At 39.1% G+C, this 16,972-nt stretch overlaps 1 protein-coding gene across 1 annotated transcript in view; it reads left to right on the top strand.

Moving 5' to 3' along the window:
• Positions 1-16,972, top strand: part of KALRN (kalirin RhoGEF kinase) — a 559,448-nt gene that overhangs the window by 223,829 nt on the left and 318,647 nt on the right. Inside the window, exon 3 of the mRNA XM_063116666.1 lies at positions 1,663-1,777. Within this exon, the coding sequence (XP_062972736.1) occupies positions 1,663-1,777 (115 nt within the window). The remainder of the gene's footprint in view (positions 1-1,662; positions 1,778-16,972) is intronic.

Raw genomic sequence — 16,972 nt, 5'->3', positions numbered from 1 at the left:
AACTGCTAAGAGAGACAATGAACTGTCAAGTGGAGTTTTAAATTCTTTTCATACTAAAATGGCTGCATGTGATTGTTTGAAAAGCAACTGCATGTTTTACCATTCAGTTCTAGCAATTTGATTACACCAGCACAAAGTGAAAATGGGAGGGGGGTGTCCAACATAAGGTGAATATACCCAGAAACATGCAGTGAACCAATTCATGCTAAAAGGAAACCGTATTTACATGTACAATGCAAATTTGCAACCTGAGCAGTAATAAATACATTATTGTCAGCCAGCAAGATACAGGTTTGCTCAAGACCATTTACAAGTATTGTAGTGGGAAGCTGAAGATTTTGCCCTTTTTAAATGTGTTGTTCTAGTACCCCACTGTGGAGCTCTTAATTTATGTAAATGTGATTTTGTATTTTTATATTCTTGTATTTTTGTGTATCTTTTTAATTTTATTTTAAATTATTTATTTTTATTCCATTTACGTACAGCTCATTTTTTTTACTTGTATTTTATTTTTCTATGTTAAATTGTGATGGCTTATCGCTTTTAGCAATTCATACATGTACAATTTCATTCATACATGTCCAATATGGTTTACATGTACAAAGTGGACCTTAAACTTCACAAACCTAAATCATCTTTCCTACTGAAAATATTTAGAGCAGTATCCAAAGTAATGACCATATAACAAAATATTATGATGTAGGGAACAGTTACCAGGCTTAGAAAAATAAAATCTTATGGAAAACTTGAAACATCTAATATAGGAGGAGAATATCCAGTGGTGGGAAATACTTTCTTTTCTGCATTTTCTAAAGTAGGCTCATGGTCTAAAAGCTCATTTAGGAGGAGGGAAATACAGAAAAACAGTTACCAAAAAAATCATTAATGAAGAGTCATTAATTTCAAGTTGAATTAGAGGTTATATTCACACTTGTGGCTTGCTCTGAACAACAGGTCTCACCACCCAGGTGAGTACAATTCTTCACAGATAATTGATGTTTAATCCCTAGCAATTTGTACCGTGCTAATGAGGAGTGAATCAACATTCTATGCCTTGCCAATTTCCATGGAAACCTTAACGTATAATCTCTAGTTCCAACTATCCTGGATCGTAAGATTATGGCCTGGTTTGGATGACATATTAGGCAATGGAGGGGGGGAAGAGGCAACTGACCATTCTTTATTTTTCCAGTACTCCCCACATGACATGTTGCCCCTTCCCCCGTTGTGTGGCTGAAAAGTCCTGGCGTCCTTCTGGGCTGCTGGTGCTCCTCCCGCCCTCCTCGCCCAGCCCTCCCAGCCCTAAACACAGCAGTTCAACACTTTTAGTTCTATTTCACAGTAGAGCTGATTTACCTAACAAAGAGCACTTCTAAGTACAAAACCAGGTCAAAAGCCAGCCAGGGGCTGGCGGAGAGAAGAGGTCTTATTTTCTTCTTCTTCTTCTTCTTTTGGGTCTTTTCACTATGGATTCTTCTTTCCTTTGAGGAGTGACCTCCTTTTACCTTCACTGATTGAGGTCGGGGAAAAGCAATCTCCATATCCTTAGAACTGTTCCTCCCTCTGAGTTTTCTAGGTAAATAGCCAGTAATTTGTAAGTGGTTCACATAATATAATGTACTTCCTGATTAATTTTCTAACCTTCTTTTTATTTTTCTGCAGGTGGCCGTGATAAACGAGGAGGTCCTATCCTGACATTTCCGGCACGCAGCAATCATGACAGAATAAGGCAGGAAGACCTTCGGAAACTTGTGACTTACTTGGCTAGCGTACCGAGGTAAAAGTTCAAAAGAAAAGCATTGATGGGGAGAATATGTTCTTGGCAGGCTGCTTATTTCCAAATATTAGCATATGGTACTTTTCTTTTCTTTTTTACACACACACACACACACACACACACACACACACACACACACAGGCAAGGAAAATAGCAGCTCTTCCTTTCATATACAATGCAGTCATATCTTATCTATACAAACAGGGGGAAACACACACACACCGCATGAGAGAAGAACAGAGACTGACTTGCTTGAACAGAGCTGCAGGTATAGCTTAGACTGTGTGGCATGCACAAAAGAGCCTGAACATGACCTGAACTTCTGAAGTGCCGTAAAGTTTGCCAAAGTGCATGACTGAGGGACATTTCACCTCTTAATAAGTTAAAGAGTTTGTTTTTAGTGATTTTGTAACATGAACCTTAGAATTTGACTTCTGCACTATTCTGGAGTAAGGAACCAGATGAAGTTGCCCTATATTTTGCCTGTAAGAGGAAGAACCAGCACAGTTGGAACTCATACTCATGTTTGTGGTTCATCTGCTCAACCACATCCAAGTGAGAATGTCACTTGGAACACCGTTTTCACTTTCTGGAAAAATTGTTAGCTTTTTCCTATCTAGTCATTGGCAGAGGGTTGGAAAGGATTAAAGGAAATCCATTTTCCAATTCCCAAACACATTCCTAATAACACACACAAATTGGCTTGCATATGTGTGCATGTACATGGTTTCTTATGTTTTGTTTTTTTGTTTTAAGGGGATCTTTCCAATAACAAAATGTATTTATTTATTGCATTTCTATACCGCCCAATAGCCGAAGCTCTCTGGGCAGTTCACAAAAATTAAAACCATTCAAAGTATAAAAACAACAGTATAAAACATGATATAAAATACAATATCTTCATCTTTTGTAGGTTTGCTTTTATAAAACACAGAGATTAAGACTGCAGTAATTGGAAGTTGTCATTACTTAGATTTTTAGGGGCTTTTGAAAACTAAAGGAGAATATGAGGAAGAAAGAAATTCTCTTTCTATCCCTTTCTCCATTTCAGGTCTGTTCTGTCAGATATTAAGACATAGGAAGATGCTTACCAGATGAGGATGGAATGAGTGCGGAGAGCAATAGCAGTCTACCCAGCATGTAGACAGGATAAGGAAAAAAGACTCACAGACTTAGATCCTCACTTCATATGTGTGAAACCCTGTTCACGGGAGACTACCACTTCCAGAAGAGTGGGAGAGAATTCTCATTGATTCTCCTTTCCCCATGCAACTCTCTGTGCCCTTTAAAAATCTGCTTTGGAGAGTTACAGGATACCCTTCCCAGAACAGTGTGGAAGATGGTAAATTGTCCTTTAGGAAAAAAGGGAAAATAAAGGGTCCTTTAGGAAAAAGAGAAAACACACACACACAGCCTTCTCAGAACATCAATCCATACAGACTGAAAGAAGAGGAAGACCAGATTAAGTGCTGGGCAGTTAGTATACGAAGTAGCAGGAAGTACACATGTGGAAGTCATATACGTAAAGCACAGCAATTGCAAGAGGCTTGGAGGTAGTAGCAAGATGCATCTGTTATTCTTTGGCTATGTCTGCCCTGAGGATTGCTCTGAAAGCATTTGTAACACACAGATTCAGGAAGAAGGTTCAATCACAGATGTGTGCCAGGGAATTAAAACACAGCAGTTATAGAGCCTTCTGCAGGGCTGTGCTTTTGAGGCTTGACCTGGAAGCGGGAAAGTCTAATCAGGAAAAGACCCTGAAGGACAGGACCATCCTTCGATGTTGGGAGGTGTTCTGTTTGTCCCCCCTTCTCTACATACCTTGGTTGTCCATGTAAAAGATCCTTGGTTTGTTTCACAGGTGGTTGAGAAGACAGAATCACTAGGAGAGTCGCTGCAATTTTGAATTACAGGATACCCTCTCAGATGGGATATAGAAACTCTAGATAGTACTCCGTGGGAAAAACAGTTTGTTACTTCTACTCTAAACTTGAATCATCTGAATGTTCAAGGTGGGATGGATTTGAAGTTGAATAAGAATAAACCCTAAATCAGACAGGCAGAGCAGATATTTGGAGTCTGAGAAATACATCAGCTGTCAGGTACACATAGCAATAAATAACCCTTCAGATTTAATTTCCTGAGGAGAGTTTTGCTTTTGCTTGATATGGCTTTGTCATTGATTGTTTGGTGACTTTTATTTTTGACCCAACTTGGGCTCTTGCTATCCAATGTTATTTGTGTCCATACTGTGTATGGAATTATGAGTGTGTCTTGGGTTGAGAGGACAGTAGGTCAAACACCTATGAATAAATGTGAGATGGCTGTCAATCTCATTCCAGATAATGTAGCAGTAAATCTGCACCTTTAGAAATTATCTTGTTTTGTGTAAATTGTGAGCTTAGAAATGTGATGCCTAATATTTTCCTACATAGATCATAGTCACAAACACTTGCCTCACTCCAAACCACTTCTCATTCTCCTTGGTTTTCCCTTGGGTATGTGGTGGAACTAGCTCATGTATCCATACTGTATCCATACACTTTTATGCCACAGGTAAATTAGTCCAAGAACTGTTAGATCTTTGCTGTGATAAAATTTGTTTTGGTTATCATGAGATGTTAAAAAAGACTGGTTGTAGTTCAGCCCCAAATAATGCACCTTTACACCCTGTTTGTTACTGTAAGAGTGAGTTTAGCACTTCTGGTGCAGCCAATGGGACATAGGAATGATTAATTTTGGCTAGATCACATCTAATTAAAGTTTTTGATAAGTCCCATTTATATCTGTATGGCTTCATTATTCCAGCTATGTTTTCTTTAGTAAAGAATGACCCGATGCCTCCAATGAATGGTCAATTAGATGTGACATTAGCTTCTTTACCTTGCAATACTTTTTCTATAGCCTCATAAGTAGCTTTCCACTGACAGGTACTTGTGGATGTCATCCTTTCTTTCTCCATTTCTTACTCCATTATCAGGTCTCTATTTGGCTTTCTGAGGCAGGAGAGGAGAACGTTAGAGGGTTGTGGTTGACTTACAGAACTTTAACTAAAATTCTTAACTACTAGCTGTACCCGGCATAACATATGCCATTGTAGCATATCTTAAAGTTTATTAATTAAATGTCATCACGGGGGCGCGGGCTGCTTGGAGGCCGCCGATACAGCGCTGTCTGGCAGACCTGGGGGGCAGGGAGGTTGGGGAGAGGGGGAGCAGGTGTCCCCCTCTCCCTGGGGTTCCTGTCAGCCTTGGGCTGCCCACCCAGCTTGCATGAGATTAAGCCGGGGCCTGGGCTCGCAGCAGGCGAGCGGCCTCCCACCCGGCCACCAAGGGCCCCAGCCGTGCCTCGCTCATGATCCAGACCGTGGTGCTGCCCCCTTCGTGGTGGGGGAGCGAAGAGGCAGAAAGGGGGTAGGATTACCTTGGAAAGCCCGGAGGAGTTGGGCGAGGGGCTTAGCAACCTGTATCAGCTGACGTTACACGTTGTTACTGTTGCTTAGCAACCTGTATCAGCTGAAGCCTTTACGGAAACATACCTAAGTGTTTTATATATATAGATTGCTTGCACGCCTATTAGACAATATAGGTTTTTCAACTTGCTTATGTAATGTCCTGGCATATTATGCTTAATGGCACAGAGTCAGGAAGAATTCCAGATACAATCCACAGGTTCATTGGAAATCATTGTAGAGCACTTAATTCCAAGCAACAGGCAGGCAGTCCTGATGGCTGTAGGGGATTCATATCTTCTGATGGTTAATGGGAGGCAGAAGGGAGGTGGAATTACATTTCAGTGTTTCCACATGTGTACACATTGCTCTGGCTCCCTCTTCTTACCCATGTCTTCCCTTAATTTGAGAAGTATGCTTTTGATTTTTTGGCATTTTACATGAGGATCTCTGATAGTACAATTTTATATTTTTCTACTCAAAAGTAAGTCCAGTTGAATGCAATGCTGCTTACTCCCAGATAATTACTTCCAGGTAATATCTGTATTATCATCGTCGGCGTCATTGTCAGAGATCTTTTCAGTGGAAAGGAACCGGTACACAATATGAACTCATTAAATGGGCAGTGGGGCATTTTAGCAGTTATTTTCTTGAAAACAATTTTAAGAGGACACAGGCTGATGCCTAGATTATTTGTCTTATTATTTTTTAAGAGAAGAGGCTAGGTGGAAAGATTGGGCTCCAGTTTTAGTTGATAAATATTTTAGAGATGTCCCCATCCCTGCCCAGTGTATTTGTATGAGAGGCTTCAGACTAGAATATATGGCTTACTTTGTGCCATCCTGTTTAATTATTAACTGTATAAACTTTTTTTGTAATTGTGTGGGAAACTATAGTTTGATTTATGAGGCTTAACTATATGTTTAGGAGGAGTGATCCCTTGAATCTGTTTGTAAATTTATTTTAAAAAGGTCTTCCTTTGTGTGAGAGATCCTCTTCTCATTTGTGGGCTTAGCCTAAGATATTTATTTTTTCAAGGATTCTGTACATGAGGCAATAGAGAATATCTTCTCTAATAATGGAAAAGCATTAGTGTGGTGGCTTTCTTTTGGTATTTAAGATGAGATTCACTAATTGCCTTAAAGAAAGTAACTGTAAAAGCAAACTAGTATTACAGAAGAAGGGTAGGAGTTAGAATACAACACAGTTTGTCTAGCTAAGATTTGGGTCTAATGCATTAGTAATTGCTGTTATGAATTAGTACGCGTCAGAGCATGTTAGATAAATGCTAGAACTAAGAGCATCATCAGATGAGTGTTTTATAGCAGGTTCATTACTGGCCACTCACGGATGTCCATGGGTCCTTTTAACGATGCTGTCTGCCTCCCGCGCATCTCCTGCTCATTTTTCCATCACAAAATAGACTTGGAAAATCTTTATTTTCTTTTGGGGGGGGGGGCAGTAACAAAACTTGCTGCCATTTCCTACTGTGTGCAGGAGAAGCAGCATGATAAAAATGCCCACTGAATGGGCCACGTGGTCGTTGCTTGCTTCCTCTTTCTTCCCCATGTGAAGGAAGAATTTGTGGGACAGAAGCAGGAGGCAAAGCAACGGTAGGGAAACAGGATTCCAACCCCCATATGGTGATGCTATAAATTGCTTTTTGGATTTAAGAAGAGTCTTACTAGGTGAGATTGATTAATCCATCCATTCCAGTAAACTGGGGTGCACACAACCTTTTTAGTCTTGAGGGTTGCATGAAGTGGCGGGTGGGGGGCTGCACGTGTGTGTGTGTGTGCGCGCGTGCATAAACACAACCATGCAGATAACACCTTTTCTCCAACCCACTGAGATCTCAGCACACAGGGAATGAGAGCTTTAAATCTCTTGCCTGACTGCTGAGATAAGTGAATGAGATTGCTGGAGTGGGAGAGTTGAAAGCCTCTCACCTTCAGAGATCCTGACCTAGAACCCAGTGCTGTTTCCTTGCTGCTCCATAGATCTCTGTATTAGGAATGCCTGGAACGGGGCACAGCTTCTCCCCTCCCCCAGTAATCCTGAGCCAGATTGCTGTTTCCTTGCTGCTGCTATACTACAAGCAAGGAAACGGAAATCTCTACATCAGAATTTCTGGGAAGGTGTTAATGCCTCCCCCACCCCCACCCAGGGATCCCAATCCAATCATTGTTTCTCTGGTGCTGATAGCAGCTGGAAAACAGCAATATGTTCCTCGTCCTCCAGCTGGGTGGCAAGAGAAGGTGGGACTCTATGGGCCGCTGGTTGCCCACAGTACAGTAAACTAACTATGCCTAGTCCAATGTACATTGATGGTGCTCTGTGTTTTTGTTACATTAACAATCATAGCCAGATCTGGATATTGTTCCACGTACACACAAGAAGCACTTTACATTGAATCAGACCATGGGTCCATCCAGCCAGTATTGTCTATTCTGACTGGCAGTGGCTCTCCAAGGGCATAGAATGAGGCTTCTCCTAGTCCTGCTCCCCAAGTTTCTTTAGCTAGTTATGCTGAGAATACAGCTTACATAACTGTGTTGAATTCATGGCAATACTGCCGCTGAAAGTATCATTATAATGTCCAAGCAGACAACTTAACTTCTCAGCTATGCAATCAACCAAATGGATTTTCAACCGATGAATTAGTAATTCATCTAGTTATTTATTTGTGGCACAGGGAAGGGCTTCTGTATACTAGATTTTTGAGGCACTTGCTGCTACTGCCTTTAGCTTTTAAACTATCTTTTTTCTGATCAAAGTGTACTCTGGTCCATAAAATGTGGACACATCATTTACATAAAGAGAATGTATGTATTATCATGTTATGTTCTATTTTCTTATAATTCCCAACATCTATTTTCTTATAATTCCCAACATTATTTTTTGTGTTTAATGGCTGGAAAACCTTGAACTGATCAATGTTACCATTTATCGTAGATCTTCAGCCATAAAGGCTGCTTACCCTTTCTAAGTGCTGTTTGATCTTTCTCTAACTCTTCATAGAATATTTTAGACTTAAGACAAAATTACTAAATTGAGATTGTTATTTGAAACCTTTTCTCTTTGTTTCTTTTGGGTCATTAATGAACCGTTGAATAAACATTAGTTATACAACAGTGTAGTTGATAACAATAGGGATGGGCAAATCTGTGAAGCTTGATTTCACTCAGATTCTCATTTTCTACTGCTGGGTTTACTCTATTCTGTTTCTGTATTAGGTTGTGATTTATTTATTTTTAGTCTGCATGAAAATCTGTACATATTTTTGTGCACATTTTTTAAAAAAGATACACATTTTTGCATGCACTTTTGTGTACATTTTTTCAAATGTCCATATCTTTTGTACATACTTTCCCCCACCCCCAAAGTACAGATTTTGCCATTAAACTGCTTTCCGTTTTGTGTATAGGTTTGGGAAGTACAAATTTACTAAATTCACATTGAAATGCAAACGAAACAAATTTCTCATTCATCCATAGATAATGAGATTGCTTTCACAATTCACATTTAGCTTAGTTTTCTTGCCCCATAGTTTCATTTCTGAGTTGACAATTTTTTACGTCTCTTCTATTGCAACATGTAAAAATGGCCCTGGCATCAAAGTGAAAACTAATATGAAAAGCTGTCCATCAGGTACACAGTGAACTACTTTGTCTGCCTAGCCATGTGGGCCATAGGAACATGCTACACCACCACTTATCTGTTCTTCACCCCCAGCTGTGCCTAACTGTTCAGTTCAATAGAAGCTCTTTTATTCCATTATTGGATCGCACAACTCAGCTAATGTGTCCCAAATGTTGGTATCTGTCAGCTCTTTGACGCTTTTACTAAAGAGCTCATTAACAAGAAAAGCTGATTACTATTGTTAGTCCTAATGAACTGTTCATTGCAATAATTAGTTTGTTAGGACTGCTCACTGTTTAAACTACTTTATTAGCATGTGACTAAATCATGTGATGTGATCAACCAATCCCAATTATTTCGATATGTTTCATTAGCTGGTTTGGCCACTCAGATGCCTTAAATTTATCAGTCTGCATCTGCTAACTTATTTCTGTTATATTACAAGATAAAATGGTAAGAGTGCTCTCAGAAGACTCTGATGAAGAATCTTCCTTGTCCTGACATATATTACCACATACTGATATGTCTTCATTTAATTACAATTGTGCTTCATTCCTTGAAGTTAACCAACTATCAAAGTAGCCCACTTACACTGGGCACAACCCATACAAAGTTAAGCACTTGTTAATCCCATTGTATACTTAATTCTCCCACTAAAATCGAAGTGATCCACATGGTTATCTCATATGGCTGTGGAATGTGTGTTAAAATTACAAACATAGAGAGAAAGCTGATTGAGTGGGTCTTTTCCACCTAATCAGCGCTTCATTGGGAGGAAGGGTGCAGATCAGATGAAAAGAACCATGTGATTAGCCCTTTCGTCTAGTTATGCTATTCATGCACATACCACAGCCATGTGGGAGAGCGTCATTGAAGAAGAAGCATGACTCCTCTGTGTCCAGAAATATGGTCAAACAGGTCTTAAACTGCTAAGCTTTGGTTGGATGGCTCTCAATATTTTCAAACTAAAGGTCTTTCTCTAAGATTGTTAGGGCTCACCTATACTTTGCGTTCTGTTTTTTATAAATAGCAGATTTGCTCTTCTTCTTAGTAAAATCTGACACAGACTAGATTTCAACCTTTCAATCTTTAAGATTTACAACCTTAACTTTATGAAGGTAACTTTTTAACCCTGTGATAAATGAGGATTTTATTCATTGTATTCATTTTGATTTCATAAATGTTCATGGCCCTTTTTTATCTTGCAAGTTTTAAAAACCCAGTGCATTTGCGGACCGCGACTGCAATTTCAGTTTTTAAATCTCGCTTGAAAACGTTTCTTTTCTCAAAAGCTTTTCAATCGTAGCGTGGTCATACTAGTCTATATTTTAGTTTGAATGCCCCCTACCCTGGTTGCTTTCCCCCCCTCCCTCCCCTGTCTGTTACTGTGATTTTAGATTGTAAGCCATATGGCAGATTGTCTTGTTTTGTTTTATTCTGTACAGCACTATGAACATTGATGGCGCTTTATAAATAAATAAATAAATAATAATAACAAAGTGGAATTTTCATGTCCAGTATTTCAGTTACCTTCAGTGTAAGCAACTGGATGTAAGTGAAGGAAAAAAGCTATGCTCCAGGACATTAGGAGAAGTCCATATGGATTCTTTTATTAAAAACAGTACTAACAGGAAAAGAGACAAAGTTCATCTATCATATTAACCTTTCTCTAACAGTCTTCTTGCTGTTCTTTCTGCCTGTAGCTACAGAGTGAGATGGATTATTATCCTCATTGATGCTACCTATCAATTGACCACAAATATATCTTTTAATGGAAACGGCAGTAGTAGTGGGCAGCATAAAGGTATAAAATCAGTACTAGAATACGGTGATCACTTGGTAGGATGGAATTCAAAATGTAGCTGACAATACTCTAGGTCTTATTTATTCACCTTAACAGCTATGGATTAAATATATATGCAGGAGATGCAGTAGACAAGAAAGTAATCTTTATACACATAAGGCTCAATTCCAACCTTAATTCAAATGTGTAAGGTATCCATTATAAAATACGTATTACATTTTTATCCTACCTTTTCTGTTAGAACCCAAGTAGTTGTAAGTCCAACTACTCTAACTACTATACCATATTGGCTGTCAATATAAGAAGTACAGGACGGTGTGTATCTGCTCTGTAATTGGACAAGATTACTGTTGTTGCCTTCCAGCTGTATGATTCTATGTGCACTTGGCTCTAATAATAAATGGAATCACCCACAACAGTCCCTGAAAATGGCTTGGGGCCAATTTATACAATAAATAGAATCAAGTGATAAAGCTTTTCTCAACTTTGCCATATCACGCTGCTGTTAGGATGTTGCATGTTTGCACATAGAAAACTAGCACGTTGGAGAGAACAGTTCCATTTTTTAATGATTAAGGGGGGATTTTTAGTGAAGAGGAAAGGTGGAACATCCAAACATGCCTATCCCTCAGTTGCAGCTCTAAGTGGCTCAGGAAATAAGCTGATGATATAATCTTGACCTTGAGCTGCTTCAGAAAGTTCATCTTCTGGATAATGGAAGTTTACAATAGTCTTTCCAGACTTCTTAATAACTTTGTGATTAGTAATATATTTACAACTGCTGCACTCAACGTGCTTGGGAGGAGAGATGCCATCGACTATAATCAAGACAAAGTTATCCTCAGGTATTATTCCCCAGCATGCTTCATTCTTCTACAAGAAGATGCTGACTGATACAGTATATGCTGATTGACAGAGACAAGAAGATACCCCCACCTCCCTTTTCCTGCCTATCCAAGCTCTGGGCATATGAAAGGAACCTGTGATGTTTCTAGTACCAGAAATGCTTGCCTGGAATGATCCAAGTGGGGTGTTGCAGTGAAGGGGAAGGACCAAGTGAGGAGTGGGAGGGGAATGGTCACTGTGACTCACTTTGCAACTCTAGCATTACACACTTTTGGAATTCATTGGGTACAGTTTGGCCACTGGGGGCACTGATGGGATCATTGTGGGAAATTAAATGGCCACCTACCACTGACTCTGTCACATAATTCAGGGCCCAGTGTGCTAGAGTCCTGGTAGCTTCCCTAAGGTGCCAAGTAGTGATGCTGGTTCTGATTAAAATTTACATCCTGCTCTTCAAATGATCAGAGCAATTATAATAATGTGAGCAATCATTGAATTTTTTTTAGTCATCCCCCACAGCTCTCCATAAATGGCATAATTCATGCCCCCCCCCTTCACAGTAGTTTCTGCCCATATTTTGAGATTCAGTTTCATTCTGCTATAATATGACATAAGCTCTAACCAGGCAGCCTGGACTTCAACAGAATTTCTTTACTAGGAATTACTAAAGGGCTCGTCTTCTTTCTCCCACAATGCTCACATCAATAAAACGAAGCTTCCTATTTTACCAGGTTACCAACACCTCTCCCCTTCAGCTGCTAAAATGTTTTTGAAAAGCTGAGTGAATATGTCACTTCACCTCACAACTATCGGTCTCGTATATCTTAAGCATACATTCTGCAAAGGACACAAAAAAGGTGGCTATTCTAGGATTATTCTAGGACCATGCAATCTCTTCATTTGCATTCTTTGTGTCTTGTTTCCATATGGCAAAGGCAGTGTTTTGTCTTAACCCAGTTGATCTTTCTGCTGAATACATCAGTCTGTCTGGGAGCCAAGATTCTCATCTTTTCTGCGGTGGAAACATATGATACCTCTGAGGCCTAATGTTTTATACATGTCTGCATTTATTTGTCCTCAGTGAAGAAAACATCCTCAAATATTTCACCAGTGCTGGAGGACATCCAAGACTCAGAAAGCAATGGCAGAAGGTAGACTGAGAAGTTAGAGTTTCTTTCTGAAACAATTTAAAAGTATCAGAGCCCATTAAAAAAATTCAAACGGATTACATTAGGGGGATATTTTAGATTTGGCAAAATAAACTAATATAGAGTGCTGCCCTGGCTTAATTTCAAGCAGTTTCTTAGTGATCTCAAAGTATAGTACATATTAGCAGGTCATAGTATAAGTAGTGTGAAATTCATGTTGTTCATTGATATAGATTAAATGCTGGGCTCTATTTTCTGTTCCATGATCCTAAAATAAAGGAAACTTTTTGAGAGTCTGTTCTCCCCACCCCTCAGCTTTCATAGTATTACATAAACAAATAACCATATATTTAAAAACACACACAAGGGATTTCATACTAATTTGGGTAATTATATGGCATCCTCTGTAAGGTTATGATTTTGGCAATACATATGCTTCAAAAAGATACATTTATAAGTGAGTTGGAATTGGTGAGGTTAATGGATCTTTGGTACTTTCTTTAATAGTGTCATCTGATTCCACCCCCACCCCACCCCCAGAAAATGAATTAAACATTTTTCATATGACGAAAGTTCACTTGGGAGTTAGGCAATAATTTAAAGAATTAGTAATGGTTTAAAGACACTGTAATCCGTTGGTGTGTCTTGTATGCTTAGCGCTGGCTAAAACACACATTGGAAGAAAAATGGATTGTACGTGATGGACCATATGGTGGTCTCAGTCTGAAATCGTTAGCTGACTAACGATTAAATGCAGCGTTTTAGCATATATGTGGCAGATACTTAAAAGCAACTGTGAAAATTGCTGCTGCTTTCATTTCTTTTTTTTAAAAAAATATATATTTCTAATTGCTTATTTAGGTTAGGCCATGTCTAGTGAATTACCAAATTAAGGTCACAGGACTTACCAAATTAAATTCAGCCTTCCATGAATCTATTATCCTACCAGGTGCTTGATAGGCTCTCTGGTTTTTCAGTTCTGGGTAAGCAGCATAACTAGGTTTATTAAATATGTAGTAGGCCATCATAACATGGCTGGTGGGCTTTATATGGTTGGTAGATCACAAAAAGTATAGGCCTGGATTAGACTGCCAGATCATGTTGTAGGCAAGACCAATGGGTGAGCTTCAGAACTCGGAATTTTTCCCTTCTAAACCTAACCCCATCTTCATCTTGCCACTGTGGTGTTTACTATTTTCCAACTGCCGTATATTTCTATTGCTTCAAGTCTAATATAGAGCAACTGGAAAACAGAAATGCAAGTAGACCTTGGAGAGTTCCCAAAATGTTCCGGAAGGGCAACAAAATGGCAAATGAAGTTCAAAGTAAGTTAATGCAAAGTGATGCACACAGGGTCAAAAATATCCTATTTTTTGGTATATATCAGTGGTTCCCAATTGGTGATCCGCCACGTAACCCACCCAGGGGGTCCGTGGCACCATTCACATATTAGCTCTACAAGGTCCGCATTTTAATAAAAGAAAATAGGCCGTCTCCCGTGCTCCGTTTGCTTCGAAGGTGACATCATGCGTGAAAGCACCTGTGTGATTTACCGACTAGCTTCAGAGATTACTTCCCTGCACCTAATCCTGAAAACTCATGGATAAGGAATCCTTTTGAATGTGGTGATGTACAACTAACAACTCTATCTGCGGAAGGGCAGGATGCACTTGTTGACGTGACTTGTTCATTGAAGTCATTTTTCAAAGAATATAGACTGGACCAATTCTGGATGAAGGTTTTTCCTGATTATAAGAAGTTAGATGAGAAAGTTTTGAAACATTTAGTTCCCTTTTGTTGCACATCTCTTTGTGAATTAAAATTTTCTACATTTTGTTATATGAAGAACAAGCATAGAAATCAGCTCGATGTTGATCTAGATTTGAGATGAAAAGTAGAAAATATTGAACCGGATGTGGAAGGGATTGTTCGGGGCAAAAAGGGGCATGATTTCTCCCATCACATTTAGGTTTAGTAGCTGCTAGACATGTCATAATTTGTTCAATTGTAAACTAGATGTTAGTAAAATTAAATTCGTCTTTATATTCCTAACTAAATCATTGTCATTTTTGCGTGGTAATATCACAAATACCACAAATTTTATGGTCTGTTTTTTAGTATACCTAAAATCCTTTGCTTATTAGGGGCTACCCCTTATTTTCTCCAAAAAACTGCTTCACACTGGTAACTACCATAGAGATAACAAAATTTTCAAAAGTAGGGGGTCCATGGCTTGGCATTTGAAAAACAAGGGGTCTGCTGTACTTAGCTAATTGGGAACTACTGGTATATACTGATAAGGTCCAAATAAGAGTGTCTTCAGATGAGCGTTTTATCGCATGCTTGTGACTGGCCGCTCATGGATCTTTGTGGGTCATTTTGATGACACACCGATCCTGCTGTGTGCCTCCCGCTTCTTCTGTTGTTTTTGCCACTACAAAGTGGTACCCAGAAAATCCGTTTCTTCTTGGCCTTGACAATAATTGATGCCATGCCTACTGAATGGGCCACGTGATTGCTACTTGCTTCCTCTTTCTTCCCTGTGTGAAGAAAAAGGAAGCTGCTTGTCCCTATTGTGGGACAGAAGCAGGAAGCAAAGCGATGGTACGGAAACACAATCTGAAAACGCTCTAAGTGGTGACTAGCTAGGAGAGACATTGTACTGGATAGCTCGATGTAAGCATCAACTCAGTGAGTTATAGTACTGAAAAACCCAAATTCTGGGTTAGGGTTTATTAGGACAGATATTGAAAATGAAACTGCCAGTATAATCATGCCATTCTATAAATCTATGGTTTGGCTGTATTTGAACTGAAATACAATATACTGTTCTGGTTGCCCTATGAGAAAAAGAATATCATAGAGCTGAAAACATTGCAGAGCAGGGTAACCAAAATGAAGAAGTACCCTTCCTATAAACAACAACTGAAGCATTTGGGGCTTTTGATTATAGGGGGGGGGGGAAGGACAACATGCTAGAGCTTTGTAATGCATGGTGTGGTCAAGGTACATAGTTATTTTTTCTGACTCTTCCATAATGCTAAAACTTGGGATCACCCAATGAAATTGATTGGCAGTAAGCTCAGAATGGACAAAAGAAAGTGAGAGCAGTGCTTATTGGGTCCGGTTGGCGAAGGGACGAGAACAAATTAGACACGCAGGCATAACTGGGTAATAAATTGGCCACAACTTTATTTACTCACTTGAATAGGCTTGGAGGCAGCATAGGGCGTGGATCCTGTAATCGGCCAGTCTGCCTGATGACCAATTCCCCTTCCTGGCCTGCATGCCAGGGGCACTGGTGGTGGATGGTAGGCCAGGGACACATCATGGTGTGGACCGCTAATGTGAACCCCTTTCTACCAACCTGGATTATTACTTCCTATTTGTTTTGAAGTAAGTCTATTTTGAAACACGCTCCATCATATATCTTCAGTAATACAAGGTTATAAACAAGCCTGCATTAGCTTATATTGCCTTGGCTGTCTTTGCAAGCAGATGGGCTAGACATTTAATTTAAAATCTACATAGCTTTGATACTGGAAAAAAGCAGCAAATTCCTCTAAGTCACTTTAGTACTATTACCCCATTTATGAATAAATACAAGTCCTGTATTTAAGAAAAAACAAGAGCCAGTAACTTTGCTCAAATATGTGTTGAATAAAATAAAATGTGGTGCCATTCAACATGCATATAAGACTCTAGCATAGAAAATGGGAATGTGGTTAGATTTTTAAGTTTTGTGAGTTGATCACAAAATTATGAGAGTTGGAATTAACAATTGTATTGATATCCTATGCAGAAAGAGTTGTCTAAAGATACAAGAACTACTTGCTATATGGCTACTATACTGTTGCTTCTAATATCAACAGAAAATGTGAAAACTGAAGTTTTGTACAGGGATCAAATGAAGGATTTTTATATTTAAAGTATTTATATTATGTATGCTATTTGATAGGAGAATCAAAATTGTTAGGTTACACAAATAATCCAGCACATCTTGATTACTACTAAAGTTGGAAATTGGGATTTTTTTATCTATCTTAGGAGTCTGCTTTGTATCAGTGATCAGCATCAGTGATGTTGCAGAACTTTGTAATTACCTGATTTGGAAGACAAATTTGGCTGTGTTGTTATGCTCATATGTATTATAATGAAACAAAATTTCCTCAGGAGAAATTTTTCACGTATGCAGCAGAATGTGCTTTTAGGGTTGATTTCCCAATATTCACATTGACGTTGTCAATGTCTTGCACTCATTTCGCCTCTTACCCTCCATGTTTCCTTTCTTTTTGGAGCAGGGA

Source organism: Elgaria multicarinata, chromosome 2, assembly GCF_023053635.1.
Source record: "Elgaria multicarinata webbii isolate HBS135686 ecotype San Diego chromosome 2, rElgMul1.1.pri, whole genome shotgun sequence".
NCBI classification, from domain to species: Eukaryota; Metazoa; Chordata; class Lepidosauria; order Squamata; family Anguidae; genus Elgaria; species Elgaria multicarinata.
This window is presented reverse-complemented; position numbering and strand designations above follow the sequence as displayed.